This window comes from Phacochoerus africanus, chromosome 8 (genome assembly GCF_016906955.1).
Source record: "Phacochoerus africanus isolate WHEZ1 chromosome 8, ROS_Pafr_v1, whole genome shotgun sequence".
Taxonomy (NCBI): Eukaryota; Metazoa; Chordata; class Mammalia; order Artiodactyla; family Suidae; genus Phacochoerus; species Phacochoerus africanus.
Window position 1 is genome coordinate 147,429,949 of NC_062551.1, and position 26,209 is coordinate 147,456,157.

At 38.8% G+C, this 26,209-nt stretch overlaps 1 protein-coding gene across 1 annotated transcript in view; it reads right to left on the reverse strand.

The window, feature by feature from the left end:
• Positions 1-26,209, reverse strand: part of CACHD1 (cache domain containing 1) — a 234,174-nt gene that overhangs the window by 124,265 nt on the left and 83,700 nt on the right. The window contains exon 2 of the mRNA XM_047788785.1: positions 22,580-22,642. Coding sequence (XP_047644741.1) covers positions 22,580-22,642 — 63 coding nt within the window. The remainder of the gene's footprint in view (positions 1-22,579; positions 22,643-26,209) is intronic.

Sequence of the window (26,209 nt, forward strand, 5' to 3'; positions counted from 1 at the left end):
AGACGCAATCTCTTCCCTTCGTCTTAAATGAAGCTTGGAGTGTTTGAGCCAGAATCCCAGGCTCAGACTTTGCAAGGGTCTGTGTCACTGAAAGAAGGCATTTGTGCACATATGGACGGCGGACTCAAGCGAGGCGCCGAAGTTCCAGCTGGAGCAGGGAGAGAGGCGCAGCGTGGTGGGAGCTTACATGTCTTTTCCTGCCCTGCCCCAAAGCCTTGCCAGCCCCTCTCTGTGCTGCAGCCTGTGCTTTCCAGCTGTGCCTGCAATACTCCCTCCACCCCGCCTCCACCCCGCCCTGACTGATAGAGAAAGAGTACCAGCCCTTTCGTGTGTTCCTTTACAAACTGGGCTGTGGGAATTAACAGAATGAGGAAATGGAGTACTCTGGGTATCTGCCAAAACAACAGCACAAAAAACCTGTAGCTGTAATTTTCAAGCCTTAAATACCTGTGGGTGGTGGTGGTGGGAGGTATAGAGAATTGCATTTTTTCCTATAATTGGTAGAAGTGTGTATACACAACTGTACAAATGAATGCTGTGTTGTAAATCCTGCCAACATATGCACAGGGTACAATTCGTATATGTCAACAATAGATACACAGAGCATTATAATATAATGTGTGAGTACTCAGGAGGGGTGTGTGTGTGTGTGTGTGAGGGAGAGGGAGGGGAAGAGGGTGGGATTATCTCAGTTTATCTGAACACCAGGCACATACATCGGCTAAAGTACACTACATACCCCTGAAATCACTGGTCTATATTTAGTACTGGAATTAAAGCTTTCATGCATGCCTACGCACTTATTTGAACTTCCAAATATATATAAGGATATGGAGCGTATGTTGCATGTATAATTTCCTGAAAATATAAACAAGATAGTTAAATACTTCAAATTCCAAATTGCCATTTCTTATCAAGCTACCTTCTCTCTCCTGGCCCACCTTGTTTTTTTCCCCTCTAGGAAGAAGCTGGCGGGCAGCTCCCTAAGTATCCCTCCCTGCTTACTGTCAAAGTTTCATGTGGGGAAAGAACCTGGGAGTTCCGAGGTAGCTAAATGTTTGCTACTTTCTCCATGGAAACTGCACTAACCAAACCTGTACCAACCACAGTTCTCCATTAAACAATTCCAAAGAGATACCAACGTCTACTCATGTGCAGCAGAAAGGAAGCTCACTACGTTACACTTAACCCTAGGTACTAGCCTGACAGCTGCAGCTTTTTTTTTTTTAACTCAATTAGCTAGAAGTCCTTCTTTAGGAGTGCTCTTTATTTACCCACCCACCCCCAAATCCCAATAAAAGAAAAAAAAAAATCAATAGCCCCATAGAAGTTCCATAACGACACAAATTTGAACCAAGTGACCTGAGGTTATGTTATTAATGGAATAACGATGAATTGAGAAAAAGACACAGGAGTCATCTCCTTAAATAAATCAAGGACTTCATTTATATTTATATCTGTTTTATGTTCCTGCAGGATAATCCATTAGTAATAAAATGCTCTTCCTCATAAGGCACACGTTATAGACTTGTGATTTATTAGAGCTAAAAGGCAGAAGGCACCCCCACCACCGTTTGGCCCATGTCAACTGAGCATTTAAACACCATCTTTTCCTCATTTGGAAGCTGAGTTTTCATCAGAGTACTTACAATGTTTAGACATATGATTTATCTTACTTTGGTTAATGTGTAATACTCTCAGGAGAGAATAAACCACCTTCCTCTTAAAAACAGAAAACATAAAAAGAGCAGCAACAGAAGAAGTATGAAAAGCAACATAGCACAGTGATTAAGAATATGGATTTTTAAAATTAGACCACATGGATTAAAATTCTGGTCCAGGAGTTCCCATTGTGGCTCAGTGTTTAACGAATCCGACTAGGAACCATGAGGTTGCAGGTTCCCTGGCCCTGCTCAGTGGGTTAAGGATCCGGTGTTGCTGTGTGCTGTGGTGTAGGTCACAGACATGGCTCGGATCCCGCGTTGCTGTGGCTCTGGCGTAGGCCAGCGGCTGCAGCTCCGATTCGACCCCTAGCCTGGGAACCTCCATATACCGCAGGAGCGGCCCTAAAAAAGGCAAAAAGACAAAATAAATAAATAAATAAAAATAAAATAAAATAAAATTCTGGTCCTATCATCTACTCCAAGAATGACTTTGGGCATCATTGCTTAATATCTTTGAGCCTCAATTTCCTCAACCCTAAAACAGGGAAAGGAATTCTACTTGTGACACAAAGGTAGTGGTAAAATTTTAATGAGATAACTTAGGTGAAGCAGCATTTATTAAAGGAACATGAAGCATCAGGTCTAGTAAATCATCTTGTGCAAAATGCAACACCACCTAGGTGCATACTAGTTCTTGTACCCATGCCCCACTTACTAGAATTCTAGAAAAGCAAATGTAATTTCAATCAAAAATACTGCCACCCTACATGATATCCATAGTGCATTTATACCGCCCTTCTGTCTCTCAGAACTGTCCTAGAGAGGACAGTTCTGTCCTTTGGGCCATCACCTGCAAGAGATTAGCAAGATATACCAAATATATGCAACACACGTCTCCTGTGCCTTACCTCTGTCCTTGGGATAAGCTCTATTTCTCTTCCTACAAAGCCAAGTATACAGTAAGTCCTCAACAAATGTTTGCTGACTTCATCGACTGTCTACCACTTACCAGAGGTATGCTCAGAATCTCCCCCTTAACGATGCACTAGTTTATGCATTCATTCCCCAGCATCTATCAAGTCTTACACTGTGAGTTATTCTGGCAAGGTCCCCATGCTCAGGAGTGTGGGTCTCCTCGATCTGTATCTTTGGAAGAGGTAATAAAACCCACAAATTTTCGTTCTGCTACAAAAGCATTTCCAGTATTTAATATTTTCTTATTCTCTTCCAAAATTTGAGGAGTATCCTCTAACCAAAAAAAATTTTTTTTGCATTTTTGGTAAAACAAATTCAGAGTCAACTTGCATGATTTTTTCGGGGAAGCAGCATGATGTAGCAAAATGGTCTGTAAATCTTTCCTAAAGTGATGGACTGACCATTCAAAAACCCCCGTGAAATCTCATATGAAACTTCGATATGTCAAACAAGTAAGAAAAATTGATGGAGGGGGGAATGGAGAGGAAAAGGACAGAACCAGGTCCCTTATGTTCTATAACAGCCTCTGCAGTACCTCCCTTGTACTTTAGGAAATAATATCTTGAAAATACACAGTGTAGCACTGAGTCTGTATCACTAGAATCCCCAATCAGGTTCTCCAACGTTTGAGTTGAGTGACCTTATACAAGATATTTCTATGGTATCATTTTCCTTGTCAGGGAAACTTGTAGAGCTGTTTTTCAGGATTATGAATTCATGCAACAAATAATTCCTGAGACCCTACTACCTTCTACCTTGAGATACTTTTTCATGGTACTGGGGGTGCAGCAAGGAAGGAAAATAGACAAAAATCTCCATCCTTTACAGGAGGCCTTAAATTCTATTTCAAACGATATACAATGAAAAAACTGCATATGTAAGTCCTAAGTGCAAAATTATAAGGTAGTAAATAAAGCAAGAAAGTGCTAAGAATAAAGGTGGGTACAATTAATATCAATTATAAATGGGTGGTCAAGGGCTTTCCTGAGAGGTAGCACCCCACCAAGACTGAAAGGATGCAAGGGAACAAGCCATACGGCTCTACAAGAAAGATGTAAGGACAGTGCTTGATTAATGATGCACAGTCAATAAATGGTGATTATTTTCATAGCCAATATAACATGAGAAAGCATAAAAGGAGGATTAAAAATTTGATCTCGGAGTTCCTGTCTTGGCACAGCAGAAGCAAATCAGACTAGGCACCATGAGGTTGTGCATTTATTTGATCCCTGGCCCTGCGCAGTGGGTTAGGGATCCAGCATTGCTGCGAGCTGTGGTGTAGGTTGCAGATACGGCTTAGATCTGGCATTGCTGTGGCTGTGGTATAGGCTGGCAGCTGTAGCTCCAATTAGACCCCTGGCCTGGGAACCTCCATGTGCTGTGGGTGTGGCCCTTAAAAAAATAAATAAATAAATAAAATCTGTCTCTGCCACTTTACTAGCTCACTGAAGCCTTGAACCATTTACGATGACCTCCTAGAAATGCAGTTTTCTCATCTAAAAATGGGGTAATAATACCTGGACATTTTACAATGCCTTTAAAAAATAAAAATGAGAAAATATACATGGAAACCATAAGGAAACAGAAAACCACAAAAATATGAAAACTGTCACATCCCCTTATCATACCATCTTTCTGAAATGACAGATCACCATTCATCTTAACAGCCATGAAACCCAATGATTTTGATAGGTAGCCCAGGAGAAGAATTTCTCTGTTAAAAAATAACTTCCCTTCTGGGGCGTCACACCAAGAAGAGTAAGAGCTGAAACAGACCTAGATTGATTTCCGGTTGAGGAAATCTAAACACGAGCCAGAGAAACTTGCTGGGGATCCGGTCTGAGAGAACAGTCATCTGTTTGCTCTGGTCCTTGGTTAGTTAATTCACTCTAAATTCCCCATCTGGGTGGCTTCCACACACCTCAGACTTTCTTTTGCCTTCCCACAGATTTAGGGCCTTTGGTTCACTCATTCAACAAACATTTAATAAATACTTACAATAAACACAGAGCCAAGCACAGATTTGGGTGATGGGGTGAAGTAAACCAGAACGCTGCCAGAATAAATCCCCTGTGGAAAGATGGGGGAACGTTTGGGGGCAAAGACAGAAGGGAATCCATACCGCCTCCAGGATTCCTCTAGTCTGAACAAGTCTGAGCCTTGAACATATTTCACCAGGTAACTCTAAACAAAATGAGAGCCTGCCGGGCATCACCACACTCTGTTACACTTGGCGGGGCAGTCTCCAAACAAATCTACATTCTGAAAATATGAAAACTGAGGTGTAAGACTATCTCCAGTCATTTTTTTTTTCAGCATATATATTTATTAAGTGCCTACCTCGTACCAGGCACAGGGAACCAGAATTCAAAGACAAGATACCCATGTGCTCAGCGATTCCACACCTGCTCTTCTTGTCTAACAGCTGTCCCTGTGTCTCCTGTGATCCAGTGCACAGTTCAACATAACCAAACATTTCCACTGTGGAGAGTTTCTGGAAGTAGGAATACAGAACGGATACAAATGGAAAGCCAATATGAATCTCATGTCCAGTCTCACATTTCTCAAGTAGCATAGCCTTTTTTTTTTTTGCCTTTTAAGGGCTGCATCCATGCCATGTGGAGGTTCTCAGGCTAGGGGTCAAATTGGAGCTATAGCTGCAGGCCTATGCCACAGTCACAGCAACTCCAGATCCGAGATGCGTCTGCGACCTACACCACAGCTCATGACAATGCCAGATCCTTAACTCACTGAGCGAGGCCAGGGATTGAACCCACAACATCATGGTTACTAGTCAGAATTGTTTCTGCTGTGCCACAATGGGAACTCTGCCTTTTTTTTTTTTTTTTGCTTTTTAGGGCTGCATCCATGCCATGTGGAGGTTCTCAGGCTAGGGGTCAAATTGGAGATATAGCTGCAGGCCTATGCCACAGTCACAGCAACTCCAGATCCGAGATGCGTCTGCGACCTACACCACAGCTCATGACAATGCCAGATCCTTAACTCACTGAGCGAGGCCAGGGATTGAACCCACAACATCATGGTTACTAGTCAGAATTGTTTCTGCTGTGCCACAATGGGAACTCTGCCTTTTTTTTTTTTTTGCTTTTTAGGGCTGAACCCGTGGCATACAGAGGTTCCCAGGCTAGGGGTTGCATTGGAGCCACAGTTGCCAGCCTATGCCACAGCCACAGCCACATGGGATCTGAGCCACATCTACGACCTACACCACAGTGCATGGCAACGCCAGATCCTTAAGCCACTAAGTGAGGGCAGGGATTGAACCTGCATCCTCATGGATACTAGTCAGGCTCATTACCACTGAGCCACAATGGGACCCTCCTCAGGTAGTACAGCTTTTATTTACATTTCCCACTAGTCCTCTTCTGGGGTTGTTCTATGATCATCCTCTCTTGGAAATCTTCCTTTTAAAGTTTACAGCTCTTTCCTTCTGGGCCTTATCTAGCAGGATTAAACAGCAGGTTAAGAACAGTAATTTTCTCACTGGTGTACACTTATATTCATACTCTAGCATCCTATCGTATTCTGAACACTGAACACAAAATACTGAAAACCTGCTCTGAGCTGACCATACAATCTTTCAAACAATCTTGCAAGACAGACGATGATCTCCATCTTACGGATAAAATTGACAAAGAGACTGAAAAGTTAATCGTGCCAAAAACCAAACAAAATAGTAAATGACAAAGTCCTGCATGGAATTCAAGTTTGTCAAAGCAAAAGATGAAGCTCTTGTTCTCCACCCTAAGCTACAAGGGAGCTACCCCCACTTAAAAAAAAAAAAAAAAATGGAGAAAAGTTTTCTAACTTTTCTGGCCTTGTACCCATGTTCTCTGAGGTCCCTTCCACCTGTAAGATTCTAAAACATCATGCTAGTTAGAACTGGTTATTTATATTTGAGTATATAAAATGCTATCTCTTTAGAATTGATTCTCTATTCATAATCTCTTTGAAGAAAGAGCTCTTTTATGTTTTTAGGCCACATGTAAATTGTTCTCCTACTGAGCATCTTTCTTCCCTCTTGAATAAAAGGATATAATTTGGTGTAAAATCTATTTCCTGCTTTTCAGATGGATCCTAATCTACTGCTTTGAACTGATCCAAATTCTTCATGACTGGGAACTCAAGTTCATACACCGATAAAATAATAATTTGGAGTATTAGTACCTGTTCAGTATCAATTTCTTATAAAACCAATAAGCTTCTCCTTCACTCTCTTCCAGTGAATGTATTGGGTGGAATGAAACATTAAACTTTAAAAATTTCAGACAGAATTGTCAGTGTCAAATAACAATTCATAAAAATAATTAAGAAAAACTAGACGTGTTATGACGCTAGTGTCTTTTGAAATACCTTTGGTGGCAGGAAAATTCTTAGATTTTTACATTATACATGTATGGGGTAAGCTGCATTTAAGGATAAACAAATGAGCTGAGGTTTGAGCTGTTAACAAAGAGATAAATTGGCAGTTTTGTGTCCAAGTTAATTGCCTGCTAAAGCAAACAGAATCAACATAACTCACAGGAATATAATAGATTCTAGAGTTTTTCACAATCTCCAGGACACAACCTACATTTTTTGACATACAGAGAGAAAAAGCAAAGTGTGACCAATTCTCAGGGGAAAAGACCATTACAGAGATTAACTTCAAACATTTGTAGATGTTAGAATCAGCAGGCAGGATTCTAAAACAGCTACTTTATCTATGGCTGAAAGATTCAAAGGAAAATGGGTTTGCAATGAATGAAAGAGAGAAAAGCAGAATCTATTAAAAAGAAACAAATGAGGAGTTCCTGTTGTGAGTCAATGGCTAATGAACCCGACTACCATCCATGAGGACATGGGTTCCATCCCTGGCCTTGCTCAGTGGGTTAAGGATCCAGCTGTGAGCTGTGGTGTAGCCCAGCAGCTACAGCTCCAATTCGACCCCTAGCCTGGGAACCACTATATGCTGCAGATGCAGCACTAAAAAGACAAAAGACAAACAAACAAACAAACAAACAAAAAAAGGAAAGAAACAAACGAAAACCCAAGAGCTTAAAAATAAATTTGAAAAAATTTAATACTGCTACAAAACCAACAGGTCAACAATGAAATCAAAAAAGGAAACTAAAAAATACCTTGAGACAAATAACAATGAAAATAACCATACAAAATCTATGAGCAAAAGCAGCTTCAGAGGGAAGTCAGTATCAGGGGCCTTTCTCAAGAAACAAGAAAAATCTCAAATCAATAACCTAACCTACCACATAAAACAATTAGAAAAAGAATAACAAACAAAACCTAAAGTCAGCAGAAGGAAGGAAATCATAAAGATCAGAAAGGAAATTATTAAAATAAAGATTAAAATAATAGAAAAAAAATCAATAAAACCAAGAGCTGGTTCTTTGAAAGGGTAATAAATCAAATTGGCAAACCTGTAGCCAGACTCACCAAGAAGAAGAGAAAGAACCAAAATAAACAAAATAAGAAATGAAAAAGGAGAATTCTCAAGGAATACTGCAGAGATATCAAAAAAAAAAAAAAGAGAGAGAGAGAGAAAATACTATGAACAATTACATGCCAACAAATGTGATGTCCTAGAAGAAATGGACAACCTTCTAGAAACATACAGCCATGAAAACTGAATCAAGAATAAATAGATCATTTGAAGATGAAGAGACTGATCACTAGAAATGAAATCAAACAGGTAATTTAAAAAAAAAAAAAAAAAAAAAACTCCCTGCAAACAAAAGTCTGGGACCAGATAGATGGCTTCGCAGACAAATTCTACCAAACATACACAGAAGAACTTACACCCATCCTTCTTAAACCCTTCCACAAGACTGGAGAAAAAGGAACACTCCCAAAGATATTCTATGAAGCCACCATCACCCTAATACCTAATTCAGACAAAGATACTACCAAAAAAGAAAACTAAAGGCCAGTATCTTCGATGAATATGAATGCAAAAATTCTCAACAAAATTTTAGCAAACAAAATCAAACAATACATAAAAAAGATCATACACCATGACCAAGTGGAATTCACCCCAAGTTCACAAAGATAGTCCAAAATATGCAAACCAATGTGACACACTGACAAAAGGGTAAGACAAGAGCCGCATCAACAAGACAAGACAAAAACTACACAATCATCTCAACAGGTAAGGAAAAAGCATTTCATAAAATTCAATATCCATTCATAATAAAAACTCTTACCAAAGTGGGTATAAAGGGAACATACGTCAACATAATAAAAGCTATTTATGACAAATACACAACCAACGTGATACTCAATGGTGAAAACCTGAAAGTCTTCCCACTAAAATCAAAAAAACAAGACAAGGATGCCTACTCTCAACACGACTATTGAACATGGTACTAAAAGTTCTAGCCACGGCAATGAGAGAAGAAAAAGAAATAAAAGCTATCCAAATTGGAAGGGATGAGGTAAAACTGTTATATGTAAATGACATACTATATATAGAAAATCCTAAAGATCCACACAGAAAGGACTAGAACTAATAAACGAATTCAGCAAGGTAGCAGAATACAGGATTTACACACAGAAATCAGTTGCATTCCTTTACACAAGGAGATATCAGAAAGAGAAAGAAAAAAAAAATCCCTTTTAAAATCACATAAAAATACTTAGGAATGAGCCTGACCAAGGAGATATAAAACATATGCTGAGAACTATAAAACATTGATAAAACTGTAGATGACTTTTTAAAAATGGAAAAATATCCCATGCTCTTGGATTGGAAGAATATTGCTAAACTTAGTGTACTACCAAAAGCAATCTACAGATTTATTGGGAACCCCATCAAATTACCCATGAACATACTACACAGAACTAGAACAAATAATCCTAAAATTAATATGGAACCATAAAAGACCCAGAATTACCAGAGCAATCTTGAGGAAAAAGAACAAAGCAGGAAGCATAAACTCCCAGGCTTCAGACAATGCTATAAAGCTACAGTAATCAAAACAGTGTGGTACTGTCACAAAAACAAGCATGTGGGTAATGGAACAGATTAGAGAGTCCAGAAATAAAGCCATCCACCTGCAGTCAATTAATCTTTGACAAAGAAGGGAAGAATATACAATGGGGAAAAGAAAGTCTCTTCAGGAAATGGTGCTGGGAAAGTTGACAGCCACATGTAAATCAATGAAGATAGATCACATCCACATACCATACACAAAGATAAACTCCAAATGGCTTGAAGACTTATTTAATATAAGACATGACACCATAAAACTCCTAGAAGAGAACACAGGCAAAGCATTCTCTGACGTAAATTATATCTATGCTTCCGTATCAATGTCAAGTCTCCTAATGCAATAGAAATAAAAGCAAAAGTAAACAAACGGGCCCTAATCAAACTTAAAAACTTTTGCACAGCAAAAGAAAATGAAAAGAAAACTCACAGACTGAGAGAAAAGGGCTTAATTTTCAAAATATAGAAACAGCTCATACAACTCAAAACAACCCAATCAAAAAACGGGCAGAAGACTCAAAAAGACATTTCTCCAAAGAAGGCATCGAAATGGCCAATGGGCACATGAACAGATGCTCAGCATCAATAATCATCACAGAAATACAAATCAAAACCACAATGAGGTACCACCTCACACCAGTCAGAATGGCCATCATTAACAAGTCTACCAATAAAATAGCTGGGGAGGGTGTGGAGAAAAGTCACCCCTCCTACAATGTTGGTGGGAATGTAAGTTGGTATAGTCACTAAAACAGTATGGAGGTGCCTAAAATAAGTAGAAGTAGAACTGCCATATGATCCAGTAATCCCACTCGTGGGCATATATGAGGACAAAAATCTAATTCAAAAGATACATGCACCCTATGTTCACAGCATCAGTATTCACAATACCTAAGACATGGAAATGACTGAAATGTCCATTAACAGATGAATGAATAGAGAAGATGTGCTATATATTTATATATACACACACTATATATATTACACACACACAAAATGTAGTATTATTCAGCCATAAAAAGAATAAAATGGTGCCATTTGCAGCTACATGGATGGACATAGAGATTATTATACTAAATGAAGTTAAGTCAGAAAAAGACAAATACTCTGTGATATCACTTATATGTAGAATCTAAAATATGACACAAATGAAGTGATTTAAGAAACGGAAACAGTCTTACCGACAAGGAGAACAGACTTGTGGCTGCCAGGAGAGAAGGGGTAGCAAAGGGTTGTTTTGAGAGCTTGGGAATAGCAGATACAGACTATTATATACAGAATGGATAAACAAGAAGGTTCTATTGTATAGCACAGGGGACTATAAAATATCCTGTAATAAACCATAGTGGAAAAGAACATGGATATGTATAACTGAATCACGTTGCTGTGCACCAGAAACTAACACAACATTGAAAATCAACTACACATCAATAAAATTTTAATACATATTTGAAGAGGTCAACAGCAGAATGGAGATATTGTAACTGAAGTTAAAAATTAATAAAAATTATCTAATATGAAGGTCAAAGAGACACCTCAGGAACCTACAGCAAAATATCCAAAGATTTAGCATACATATAATTGAGTTCCAGAAGGAAAACACAAAATGAAGCAGAAAAACTATTTGAAGAAACAATGGTCAAAAGGTCCCCAAGTTTGTTGAAAGATATAAATGTACAGATTCAGAAAGGTCAAACACCAAGCAGGATAAATATAAAGACCGCTCTGTCTAGGCAGCCATAGTTAAATTTCTCATAACTAAAGATATAGAGAAAAATTGTAAAAGCAGCCATGGGATGGAGGTGGGGGATAACAACGCATGCAAAGTAATAACTTTCACTGATTTCTCATCAAAAACTATGGAATCCAGTACACAGTGGAACATTACCAAAGTGCTGAAAGATTAAAAAACTGCCAATCAAGATTTCAATCTCAAGCAAAAACATCTTTTAAGAGAAAACATTTTCTGAGTATAAAAAATCATGAAACAGCATATTTTGTCACCAGGACATCTGCACTGTAAATAAATTTTAAAGGAACTCTTCAGGCTTAGTATAAGTTGGTATCCATAGAAAATTTCCCAAGAGCATTGGAAGTGATAAATATAAGAGATTTGTTTTTCTTTTCTTTTGCTTTTATTATTAAGTTCACATGAAAATTTAAACCCAAAGCATAACACTTACTCGTGCAGTTTGGTTTTCTTTTTTTTGCTTTTTTAGGGCTGCACCCATGGCATATGGAGGTTCCCAGGCTAGGGGTTTAAATCAGAGCTACAGCTGCCGGCCTACACTACAGCCACAGCAACATGGGATCCAAGCCTAGTCTGCAACCCACACCACAGCTCATGGCAATGCCAGATCCTTAACCCACTGAGCAAGGCCAGGGATGGAACCTGCAACCTCATGGTTCCTAGTCAGATTCATTTCCACTGCACCACAACAGGAACTCCAGTTTGTAATATTTGTAGACATAATAATATCCAAAGTATATAGTATAAAGATAGTAGTGGGAAAATGAACCAATAAGCTTGTGAGGGCTTTAGATGTTAGGTGAGATAACAGAATATTAACTCTAAATAGACTGTAATTAGGGGAGTTCCTGTCCTGGTTCAATGGAAATGAATCTGACTAGCATCCATGAGGACACAGGTTTGATCTCTGCCTTTGCTCAGTGGGTTAAGGATCCGGTGTTGCTGTGAGCTGTGGTGTAGGTTTCAGACACAGCTTGGATCCTGAATTGCTATGGCTGTGGTGTAGGCCAGCAACTACGGCTCCGAGTCGGCCCCGAACCTCCCTGTGCCGCAGGTGTGGCCCTAAAAAGACCCCCCCCCCAAAAAAAGAGACTCTAATTAGTTAAGAATATATATTGTAATTTCTGGAGCATACACTTAAAATACATAAGGAAATAGAGCTAAAAAATAAAATTCAATGTTTGGGATGGAAATGCTATAAAATTTGGTTGTGATGACTGCTGTACAACTATAAATGTATAAAACTCACTGAGTAATTTAAAAATACATAAAATTCAAAACAATATTTACAAATTCAAAAGAAGCTGTGGAATTGAGCTAAAAAACAAAAAATAGGGAAAATGGAAAAAAAAAAGTTGGCCTAAACCCAACAATCAAACTAAATGTTAATTGGCTAAGTATTCCCCATTAAAAGACAGAAATTGTCTGAATAGCTGAAAAAAATAGAAAGAAAATCTCAACTATATTCTGTCTATAAGGTACACACTTTAAGCAAAAGAGACAGAGACAGTAAATGCTTGTCAAAAGTTACACCACGCAAAAACAGTAATCATATAAAAGCTAAGAGTACCTATGTTGATATCAGAGAAAACAAAATTCAAGGAAAGAGTATTATCATCTGAGATAAAGAATAACATTTCAGGAGTTCCCTGGTGGTGAAGCAGGTTAAGGCTCTGCCAGTTTTCATTGCTGCGGCTAGGGTCACAGCTGTGGCATAGGTTTGATCCGTGGCCCAATAATTTAGGTATACCACAGGTATCCCCCCCTCAAAAAGAAAAGAATAGAATTTTAAAATAACTCATCAGGAAGATCTAACAATCTTAAATGTATATATGCCCAATAATGAAACTTCAGAATACAGAAGATAAAAAGGCACAGAATTAAATACATGGAAAAATATCCAATTCCACCATTATAGTTGAAGATATGAATCCTCCTTTCAGCAAATGATAAAATTAGACAAAATAAAAATCAAACCTAAAATAAATGACCAACCAGCTTAACCTAATGGATACAGAAACTACATAACAGCCAACAACTGGAGAATATATGTACATACACATATATATTAATATATACATATATATTTATTTATTCAAGTTCACATGGTATATTCTCTCAAGATAGATTATATATTGGGCCATAAAACCAAAATTTCGGAGTTCCCGTCATGGCTCAGTGGTTACCTAATCCGACTAGGAACCATGAGATTGCCGGTTTGGTCCCTGGCCTTGCTCAGTGGGTTAAGGATCTGGCGTTGCCCTGAGCTGCGGTGTAGGTTGCAGATGCGGCTCGGATCCGGCGTTGCTGTGGCTCTGGCGTAGGCAGGCGGCTACAGCTCCGATTCGGCCCCCAGTCTGGGAACCTCCATATGCCGTGGGAGCGGCCCAAGAAATAGCAAAAAAAAAAAAAAAAAAAAAAAAAAACCCACAACCAAAATTTCAATAAATTAAGACTGACTGAAATCATACAGAGTATGTTCTCTGACCACAGTGGAATTAAAATAGGGATCAGTGACAATGTAAGTACCTGAGAAGACCCCAAATGTTTTGGAAACTGGACAACAGACTTCAAAGTAATCCATAGGCCAAAGATGAAATCACAAGGGAAATTAAAAAATGTTTTAAAAATTGATGCTATAAAAACATCTGATTCGAACTTTGTGGGACACAATAAAAGCAGTGCTTAGAAGAAAGTTTATAGCTTCAAATTCCTCTATTTATAAAAAGAAAGGGGTAAAAAAAATAAAATCAATGAACTAAAGTTCTGATTTCAGAGGAAAAAGAGCTCAACCTGAAATATAGGGAAGGAAAACAGAAAAAAAACAAGGAAAAGAAAGCAGAGTTTGAGATTTGAAAAACTGCTTATCACTAATTTGCTTTCCCATTCATTCTTTCATTCTTCCTCACCTAGTTTATCCATTTTATTGATTTTTTTTCCAAAGAAACAGCATTTTGGTTTTTGATTGTTCTCTATTATTCTCCTAGCCTACAGATATTAAAAGGAGATTAAAAATATTATACATACCTTTATGCCAACAAATATGACAACTTAGATGAAAGGGATGAATGTCTTGGGGAAAAAAGTTGACTTACCAGAACTGACGCAAAGTGAGATAAGAACATTTTTTAAAAGGAAGAACCACCTCCCCCCACCCAGAAAACCCCAAAACCTATAGCTATTAAAGAAACTGGATGATCAAAAACCTGCCTACAAAGAAAACTCCAGGTCCAGATGGTGCTCTGGTGAATTCTACCTAACATCAAAGGATGGAATAACACCAACCTCAAACTCTTTCCAAAGTAAAGGAGTTCGGAGTATTTCCAAGCTAGTTTTATAAAGCCAGTACCCAAAAATGAAAAAAGTAGTTAAGGGGTAGAGAAAAAGTAACAGAAAACCAGGAGTGGCGAGCAGAGTGGGCTGCAGGTATAAATGCGGGGGTCCCCTCTTTTAGAAGGTGATACCTGAGGAAAGATGTGAAGGAAGCGAGGATACCTGTTAGAAGAGACTGAGTGCAAAGGCCCTGAGGCAGGAATGTGCCAAGAAACAGCACGCAGGCAAGTGTGGTACCCTGCTGACCTAAGTCGGGAAAGTCATGAAGGCAGATGTGAGGGATCAACTGTCAGTTCTACTGTTAATGAAATTCAGTGAGGACCCTGGATGCAGCCAGGCGGAAGTCACCAGTGACCCTGAAGACAGCAGTGCTGTGGGACTGGTGGCGCCAGAGAAGGTTTTAGACAGAACTGGATCTAGTAGTATAGACACCTCTTGTGATGGCTGAGCCTCAAAAGGAAAGAAAGAGGGCAGTAGTTGGAGTGGGAGACGGGGTCAAGAGAAGGGGGGTTGGTTTGTGTGTTTAAGATGGAGCAGCATGTTTATGTGCTAATGGATGGGGCCCTGAAGAATGAATATTGATACCATAGCAGAGAGGAGATGGTTAGAGGAATGCCCTTGGCCCAATGTCAGGTACATCTCATCTATAAGGACCCAGTTACATCAGTTCACCCTTTTCAAAAGAATTCGGAAGTCTTCTAAAATCAGCAACTACCAGCAATCAATAGTTTATAAAAATACTGCATTAATTATGAAAATATGCTGGCCATTTCATTAAACAAATTGTTAACATAAATCATACTAGCGCAGCACTTGAGAAAAAGAGTAAACTCTCGAAACATGCCCAAGGTAGCTCTGATTTCCTTAGTGATTCAATAAAGTGCACCCAGAAGCTTTTTCTCCTTTTTTTTTTTTTTCCTTCACTGCTTTGTGTCTTATGGACCATGTTTTGCTACATCTTCAGGGGCACTTGATCAAAAATTTATTTTTCTTTCTTTTCTTTTCTTTTTTTTTTTTTTTGGTCTTTTTAGGGCCACACCCATGGCATATAGAGGGTCGACGGCTAGGGGTCTAATTGGAGCTATAGCTGCCAGCCTACACCACAGCCACTGCAACGCCAGATCCGAGCCACATCTGTAACCTACACCAACAGCTCATGGCAACGCCGGATCCTGAACCCACTGAGTGAGGCCAGGGATCAAACCCGCAACCTCATGGATACTAATCAGATTCATTTCTGCTGCACCATGATGGGAACGCCAAAAAAATTATTGTTCTTGATGCAGGTTCCAACTCACAGAATGCCCTTCTGTGCTCACACAACTTGATTTTTTCAAGTATTCAAAACTGGAGGCTGGGGAGGTGCTCCACTCAAGAATGTGTGGTTGGGGTTTTTATTTTCCTGAGGCTGTTGCCATAGCTTTTTGGCAGTGAAACTACATATACTGAACTAATTAAAGATTTAAAACACATTGTTAGGCCATTTAGAACCACATGGTGAAGGTTAATTTAAAAGAAATAATGAGAATAAAGCAAGGAAAAAAAAAATCTATATCCCATAGAGAGTGTTGTGGTAAGAGTCAAGAATCACTAAGTGTTTTTTATTAGTTTTAATTATTTTTCTCCCCTCACCAGAATTATATTAACATGTTAGATTTACTGCCAGGTTACAGAGTACGCACAAGTCAGAGCCAACTCTCAGTATGGTTCGATAATAAAGGAGGAGGCAAGAAGCCATGAGGCTCTAGTTTTCATCACCCCAAAGGAAAAATGACAGATGGAAAATGCAAGTCAATATTCAAGCTACCATGAAACATACAAAAACATGCATAAAGAAGTAGTCTCTTTCCAACTCAAGACTGTGAGCTATAATTAAGAAGACGTAGGTCAAGAATCTACTTTGAATAATCTGTTTTAGTTACCAGCTTATCAAACAAATCTTAGAGGCAGTTGTGATTGTTCTTACACTTGATAAGAAGTTAGTGTCCTGCATGAAAGTGGAAACCACCTTTAGGGCACTAAGTGTCCACACAAGGGAAGAGCCACAAATCTGGGAAATAAGCCAGTGGCAGACCCTGCTTCTACCCTGAAACTTGGGCATAACCTGGAGACCTTGAGCTTCCACCTGGATGGCAGCACAGGGCGTCAGAGATGAGAGAGAAACCTCAAGACTGGGTCAAGATGGGAAACTGGGTAGAAGACACTGCATAAAACCAAACCTGAAGAGCTATGCTCTCAGTATCATGGGGGAAGAAGAGACAGCTGGAAACTAAAAAGACTCTACAGATACTTGTAAATTTGAAAACAGTTTTAAAAAATAGATAAAAGAAGCAATGATAATCAAAATTGGCATACACATAAAACTGAACAATGAAAATAATACATATCATAGGTGGCCACTATCACCAAACGTATACAATATTTTCCGGAGGCCAGTGTGGCCAGACACGGAAAAGAATTAAAAGGATAAAAATTACAAAGAGAGAATCAAATCTATCTCATTTGCATATATGATTATCTGCATAGAAATAATGATGGCTTAAGAAGATAATTAGATATAAAATAAATACATAGAAATTAACAGCAACAGTTAGAAAAATACAGTTGTTGAAGATATATTTATAACAAAGAAAAAATGAAAAATAAATCCCACATGCATCAATATTCAAATCTTTTGTGAACAAAATTATAAAACTGTGCTAAAATACACTGTAGACTTACTAAGTAATTGGAGAGACAGATCATGAGTAAAGACATTCTCTCCAAATTCATCTAAAGATTTATGGTAATACCAAAAATATCCCAATAGGGTTTTCAGTCACCCTAGAATGAAAGCCGATTCTAAAATTCACATGCAAGAGCAAAGGTCTAAAATTCTTATATATCAGCACAGAGCCACAGAGGCTCTTAAGAAAAATAAGTGAAGGAGATGGTGTTACCCTTTTGGATATGCGGTACTGGCACATTAATAGGTAAATACACCCACAGAATCAAATCAAACTTGGAGTACCCATTGTGGCACAGTGGAAACGAATCCGACTAGGAACCATGAGGCTTCGGGTTCATTCCCTGGCCTCGCTCAGTGGGTTAAGGATCTGGCGTTGCTGTGAGCTGTGGTGTAGGTTGCAGACGCAGCTTGGATCCTGTGTTGTTGTGGCTGTGGCATAGGTTGGCAACTGCAGCTCTGATTAGACCCCTAGCCTGGGAACCTCCATATGCTGCGGGAGTGGGCCTGAAAAGACAAAAGACCAAAAAAAAAAAAAAAAAAAATCAAACTTGCACATATGTGGAAACTTGACTAATGACTGAAAATAAATGAACAAAAAAAGACAAATTTTCAATAGATAGTGTAACAACATAAAAATACACCTGGGGCAGGGGAAAAAGAAACTAAGTATCTACTTTACATCCAACACTAAAATCAATTCCAGGTGGATAAAAGCCAAACGAGAAAGGCAACATCTTTATACCTTTGGCGTGGAATGTAATAGGACACAATAATCAGAGATCCAAAAGGGAAAGATTGATTTGAAAAAAACTATTCAAATTAAAACTTCAACTTTTTTTTAAGCTATCATAAAGACAACTGAAAAGCCACACATTGGGAGAACATATTGATGAAACATAAATCTGCAAAAGAATCTGATATGGCCTTATGAGGCTATTTTATTAAAATTAAAATAAAAAATTTAAAATTCAAGTTTAAAAAAATTTAAAATTGAATTACTCAGTAGCTCTAGCTACATTTCGAGTGCTCTGTTGCCACATGTGACTAGCACCTGCTTGATTGACGCCAATACAAAACCTCTCCATCACCATCACAGAGCTCTCTTGGACAGAGCTGATCTAGATCCTGTAGAGAATGTTTAAATTTCTAAAAGAAACAACAAACAGCTCAATTTTTATGGCTGCACCCACAGCATGTAGAAGCTTATTAACGTGCTGAGCCACAACGAGAATTCCAACATCTGAACTTTTAAAATGGACAAAATACATTAGCAGACATTTGATAGAACAACGAAAAGGCGCGCGCGCGCACACACACACACACACACACACACACACACACACAGGGTGAACAAAAAACATGTACAAAGTCATTTCAATCTCATTAGTAACCTAATTAAACTCATTACATAAAATTTAAGGTACCCCGCATTGGCAAAAGATTAAAATTCAATAATGCCAAGTATGAAGATGGTACATAGAGTGGCACATTTCTAGTACACTGTCTACAGGAAGGTAACCCGTGGCAACCACCGTGGATGCAGTGTTGCATTATCCAGTCACGTTGAATGCTCTGGCACTCAGCAATTCTACGCTAGAGAAGAGATGTCCACCTGAGCGCAACAGTCCTTCTCCCCACCTAGGGCACTTGGAAAACACACACACACACACACACACACACACACACACAAAATAGCATTTCATTGACAGAGGCTGGGACAATAATATTCCTTCAATTCAAAGAATTATTCCACCGAAAAAAGTACCAGGAGATATGAACAGGAGAAAAACGAAACAAACAAACAAAACAAAAACCCACTACAAACAACCCAAACATTTTCAACAGACAAACAGATACATAAATAAACTATATTTAATGGAACACCACAGAATTGAAAATACATGCATCTTCGCTTCAGATGTGAACATAGATGCTTTTAAGGAATATAATGGCGGGTAAAGTAGCAAGATACATAAATAAACAATACCCTTAAGATGTATATAACAAGAGCAAAAAGAGTCAAATAATGAATTTGGGGAGATAGATATATGTATGTCTCAGACACATACACACACGCACGCAAAAGAATGGCTAACAAATTATCGGGACATAATACCCTTGGGGAGAGGGAGGAAGGTACCACCGGGGAAGGTCACGCCAGGGCTTTTGAAAGCACTAGCAATGCTTTCTTTCTTATATGGGTGATAGGTTGAGATGTTCATTTGAATGTGTTATTTCTTTATTCCACTCATACATGTTTTATATCCTCTTTACATGTTTGATATGTTTCCTGATTTCTAAAAAGACAGCTCAGTTCCTGGCTGGGATTAGAAGGGATCCTTGACCTTTCTGAAACGGATTCGTAAGCATAACCCCACCTGTTTTATGGAGTTAAAAAGTTTCGAGGAGATAATGTGTATCAGAGTGTGGGCCATTGTGATGAGGGATGTGTTAGAGATTTGGAAACTTAACAGGCAGGCCTTTCCCTAAAGGTTTCATCCTGGGTCCTGTCCAGGATCACAGGGCCCAGAGTTCCTGGGCAGCTAGCAACAAAGTCAAGAATTTGTCAGAGTCTGTTTTCTCACTTGGGATAACTCCTGTCCTCTTCAAGCCACAAAAGCATCATAATACTGAAGTGAGAGCCAAACGGTAAGTATGCAAATATAAGCTTTTAATAAGTAGAGTGACCGGAAGCCTGAAAGGGCCTGGAAATCTTGTTGCAGAAGCAGAAATTAACCAGGGCCTGGGTATTTTAAAATTTAGGCTAGAGGATAATGACTGAATTAGATCATTACGAAATACTGGATGCATAAGAGCTATTTTGTTCAGGCTTCTTCTAGAGAGACAGGAGAACTTAGAGAAAAGTTAAAAGTACATTCTGGGGAGTTCCCATTGTGGCTCAGCAATGATGAATCCAACTAGTACCCATGAGGACGCAGGTTCGATCCCTGGCCTTGCCAAGTGGGTTAAAGGATTCAAGGTTGCCGTGAGCTGTCGTGTAGGTTCCAGAAGAAGCTCAGACCCCACGTTGCTGTGGATGTAGTGTAGACTGGCAGCTATAGCTCTGATTCAACCCTTGGCCTGGGAACTTCCATATGCCATGAGTGAGGACCTAAAAAGACAAAAGACCAAAAAAACCCAAACATTCTGGGTCAATATAAAACAGATCTCTTTGACAAAGAGAGGAGAGTCAGAATTGAGCATGTGGTGGTGACTTTCCTTCATTTGACTTACTCAGCTAAAGACAGTTCAGAGACCTCTATTTTGTGTGAAAATATAGGTTTTAAAAATAGACTTTGTTAAAATAAAAACACAGATAATATAACTTAAGTGTCAAACTTATTTTGAAAACCAGCTCTCTTCTTTTTTAGTCATGAGATGATGGCTAAATTATTCTACCTTTTGGGGTTTCACTTACTTCATCTCTAATAAGGAAAGTATTCTTTACTTCAAGGTTACATGGAAAAACCAATGTGATAATATATTGAAATCACCAGGGTTCTCTAAGTGCTCAATCAGCTGCTATAAATTTAAAAAATTATTATGGAAGGCTTCCAAACTTGTTCATAGCTAGATAAATAAAGCTATGACATCAGTCCAAGAAAACTAAACAATTTTCATGTTGAAAAACAGCTGAAGGAGGAATGTGTATCTGTTACTTCAAGAAAAGCAGCAAAACCGATACCCCCGGATCAGTTTCTTTAAAATGTTATCAAATGGCCTTTGGTCTCCCCAAGAGTTTCCTCGAACATGCTTTGTGTAGAAACCTTCCCCTATTAAAAACTCTTTTAAATTTCATGACCCTAAACCACTTTCCAGTTTGCTGGAATAAAATAAGACAGGCATTAGGAAGGTACGCTTTGATACAGCAAACCACATTCACTGCAATTTCGGGTCCTTAGTTTTTAAAAATAGCTAAAGCTAAGAAAAGGGGTCCATACATAACAGTTTATGTCCTCTAAATTTAACCTGCAGACACCAATAGAAATCTTTAATGTCTATAAATAGGAGATACTGAACTTCAGGATCAAACCACAGTAATTTATTATAAATAAATATCCTATAAATAACTTTGCTTTAATGATACTTGCAAAACTTTTTCCTCTTGCATAGCACTTCCAGAGTTCAGATCAAGCCAAGCAGTTTTCCATAAATAAGACAAAGGCAGCATCTCAGAGAGTTTATTACATATTTTCCTTAAAGTTTTCTTTTTATTCCAAGGAAGCACTCCGCTAACACACTTTTTAGCTTGGTCCTATTTTTTACTTAAGTTTCCAACCTGGCTTCAAATTACCAGTTGGCAGTCACGTAGTGTAATGAAGTTGGTGGATTAGCTGAAATTAAAACCCAGAATCCCCTTTACCACTCTTCTTTTCAAGCACAGATCAATTATTTATGACCAAGTTCACCAATGCTCTGTTTTAATTTAGGAAGCAGTCTATTTGAAGCCAGCTATAAATAAAGTAAGTAGAATCTGGCCTCAGAACTCTTTGACCTCACAAAGCGCTGAAAGAAGAAGAGAGGAAAAGCAGCAAAGGAAGAATACAAGAAGAGGAGAGAAAAATAAAAGAACCACCACCAAAAAAAAAAAAAAAAAAAGCCAACATCCACTGAGCTGCCTCTATGAAAGAACCTTTCACTTATTCTTGGTTAATTTGCCATTCCTTCATTTAATCCTCACAACCTCATCAGGCCGATATTACTATGTCCCCTTGATTTAAGGTTGGGAAACTTAGCTCAAAAGACGGGATTGCTTCCTGGGGGGTCATCAAGTAAATGGGAAAACCAGAATTGGACCTGAGGTTTGTCTGATTCCAAAGCCTGGACACGTTTTCTACAGATGAAATAATCTCTAATAATGTTTTAAAAAACTGAGTGGTTAGGAATTCCCAAGACAATAAAAAGAAACTATATAATATTTTCAAAGTCTAACATGAATAGCAGGCAACCCTCTATATAACCATTATTTCAATTGCTTATAAGAACTTCAAAGGGGAGGCTGTCACCCTTTTGCTTAAGATGTATAGAAAATCATAGCCAGAGAGCCACAGACAACCTCACCTGGAGCCACATCCGAAAGCAAGACAAAGGCAGAGAATGTCAAGTAGTAAATCACCCCTTACCTGCTGTACTTCGCTCTCGCCGTTGGAGATTTTCTCGGTGTAAACAAAGGAGTTGAATATCCGCTGCAAGGAAAGGAAAATGAACCAATGTGAGATTCTCCAACAAGACAGCCATTTTCTATACGAATGTGTGTGTGAATCATCTGTTTACAACACCAACAGAATCAAGCAGAAAAAATCTTCCTCAAAATAGTTGCTTTTACAGAGACATCCAAATATCAGCCAAAGTCAATCATACTTGTGTAAGCAATACCCAGGCACTTCTGTAGTGAAATAAACCAGATGTTACACCGTATTTTTCATTTTCAAAAATACATTTAATTATAGATTTCCGGAGCCCATGCCATTTTATCCGGCTGGTATAATCTGACAAAGTCGTGTTTCTCATTTAAATCCTGCACTCCCTGAACGCTGTAATTGTTTACAGACATACAATCTAATGTAATAAAGCTCTTCAAAAAGGGGTCCCCCCCCCATATTCTCGTGTCCCTGTCTAACCAGTACCTATCCAATATTATCTATCACCTTCATTACCCAAGCAGCCCCTTGAAAGAGTAACACAACAGGGCTTGCCAAATATGTGTGGCCTTAAGAGGATCCAGTTCTTACATGTCAGGAAATAGGAGAGCCTTGCCAAGACATTAGTCCAAACTGTGGCACACACATTCTTCCACTGTTCTCTGCCTCACCAGTACCCGCTTCTGCAGATGTTGCCTGCATTTGTAACTTCCCTGCAGACTTACGACTTCACCACACCCCAGCATCATGGACCAGTCATCTTGTGATGACTGATTAGCCTATAACAGATTAAAAATATGAGAATCCAAGAAATGTATCTGTTAGAGACTTGAAAGAAAGAAAGAAAGAAAGAAAGAAGAAAGAAAGAAAGAAAGAAAGAAAGAAAGAAAGAAAACCCGGCAGCTTCATCATTTATCCTTAAACTTTCAAGATACCTCTGCAACTCTCCAGATGAGTAAGGAGTGAGACCTGGAGATGTCAGCCAAAATTTCCCTTTTTCCCTTCTATCCTACTGCCAAGGGTTTGTCAGCATCTGGGACAGCTTCCCAGACAGCCTAACACACCTGCATGGTTGTGGTGAGGAAGGCAAGTGCCAAGTTCATCAAGTGCTATGCAAATGAAGGAAGACTGAGGTGCTGGGGAAGGGGGTGGAGGAGGATGGGGCATGTCTGGGGGAAGGGAAGCAAACACATTTGGGAAGAACTGAGAAGGAATGCGATGGAATTACACTCTGGAAAATGATGACTTATCATAATTTTTCAAAGCACCGTTCTTTCATTCAACTGATGTTTATTGTCCTTTTTTCCCCTAAAAATGACTCTGTTGATAGGAAAGGATACAGATTTTTAGTAATGGGTATAATGACATTGGCTATTATTTATTAAGTGCTTACTGAGGGGCAGAGACTATTCTAAGCATGTTACATCTATTTACTTACTGAAGTCCCATAAAACACCCTTGTGACAGGCTCTATTACTATCTTCATTATATAGATGAGGAAAGGGAAGCGTATTTTATTGCAGGCCTAATGCAATGCACCATGTACCTCATATGCATATCTTTTAAAATCTTTATAAGAAAGTTACTGCAGCTCCAGAGATGAAAAACTAAGACCCCGGGAAATTAAATAACTCACTCAAAGTTATTCAGCAAGGTTCGAATTTGGACCCGAGCAGTGTGCCTCCAGTTATGGTGCTACTAACCCTATGGTCTCATGGACAGGCGCTGCATGGTAGCTCGACACATGTGAAAAACCCTCCTGTGAGAAGCTGACACCCAAACATAATGCAGATCTACAACCCCTTATGTGATTCCAAAATTCAAAAAGGCTCCAAAAACCAAAACTTTTGCGTTTAACACGTTTGTGTGCAAAATACAGCATAACCTGAACTATTGGCAGTAAATCCTAATGAACTAATGTGTGTTCATCATCTTTATTAAGCCACTTGATGTAAGTATTTTTGTATTAATGGACCTGATTATAGGGTTCTGCTTTAGATCTCACTCTGGGGGTTTCATCATCAAGGGGCATCAGGATTTTGAATTCCAAAATAGACCTCGTTTTGGAGAAAGGATTGTGAATTTGCAGACCCTCATCCCTAGTTTACGGGGTTGAAGAACTTAGTTCACTAGGACAACAATGCTTTAGAGGCTGGGTCAATGTCATTGCCAGCTACATTCCCAGACCATTTTCTCTTTTTCTACATAATTTGATCTTTACAACCCGCTTTGGTTCCAAGGGTGCACCTTTACCAAAATTTAACATAATTCATGTAGTGTCTCCAGAACTGGATGGGTGTGGCCAATTTCTTATTTCTGGCAGCCGTCTTTCAGTTGGTACATTATCTGTTTTTAATCCTGGAAGGTGCTTCCCGAGAAGAGACTGATGGAGTAACACACGTCCTGGGAAGCCAACCAGACCCTTTGCTCAACACCAACATCCACCAAGGGCCAAGCCTAATGAAGAACCTCAGATCCTTCCCTCTTCTTTTTGTTCAAAGGTGAATTCCTCAGTAGACATAAGGAATACAAGCCAGGAAGTGTTTGCCAGGCTGTATTCCCTCCTTGTTTACTCATTTATTATCTCAATGATTATTGAGGATGGTTGCCAATACTTTTATGCAGAGCTTTCTATGGCTTGTAAGCATTTCTATATGCTTGACACCTAATAAATATCAGTGGTAAAAGAAAATTTTAAAAGAGAGAAGTTACAAATATGGGTAGTGGTGATCCTATAAACTACCTCTTTTATACAACCCTCTAACCACCCAGAAGTGAAAGATGACCTGCTAGAGTAAGAGTTTGGAGTGAGCTATCACCAGGTAAACAACTTTTTGCCCTTCTCCTTCCCCGGGGGATGGCGGCAGGGTGGGGAGGGTGTTAGTGAAAGGCCAGCAGAGCCTAAATAAGTAACTCACAACTAAACAGGTCAGCCAGTCACGTCTGATGCAAGGTTAAAAGGACAGGCTTATTGTGTGCACAAGATCTCAAGGTTTAGAGTGAGTTTCCATTATGCTCTGGCTTAATGGACAGTAATAGTGTTTCTTAAAATGCAGGGCCTGCTAAGCCCAGCTCTCAAAGGCTTATTAGGCTTAGTATTTTCATAGTTTACAATTTCACATAAATGACATTTGATCCTCACAACAACCCTATGTGGTAGGTGGCAACCTGAAACCAATTTTACAGATTGAAAACTGTGGCGCAGAAGTTACAAAATGTACCGCAGGTAAAAAAAATTCAAGTGTTGAGGTCTAAACCCAAGATCTTCAGTTTAAAAACAAGCACTGCTTCCAGTAAAGCCATTAAGTTTATTCACATCACCTTTTTGTTCAGGATAATCTAGGAATCCTGATAGCAGGAAAAAAATCAATAAGGATTTGAGTTTTTTCTATCCATTTCATTTTAAGGAAGATATATATAATGTGCTAGTATAATTATATATATATTTGTATATATATGTGTGTGTGTGTATAGTTGACATCAGGAGTAATTAAAAAATCCCAAAGATTTGGTCTTTCTTTACTTTCTATTGCTATCTAAAACTGTGTAAGGCATAGAATACAAAGTGTTCTGGGGATTTTATTCTTCATTTGAGAGCCAGGAATTCCAAAT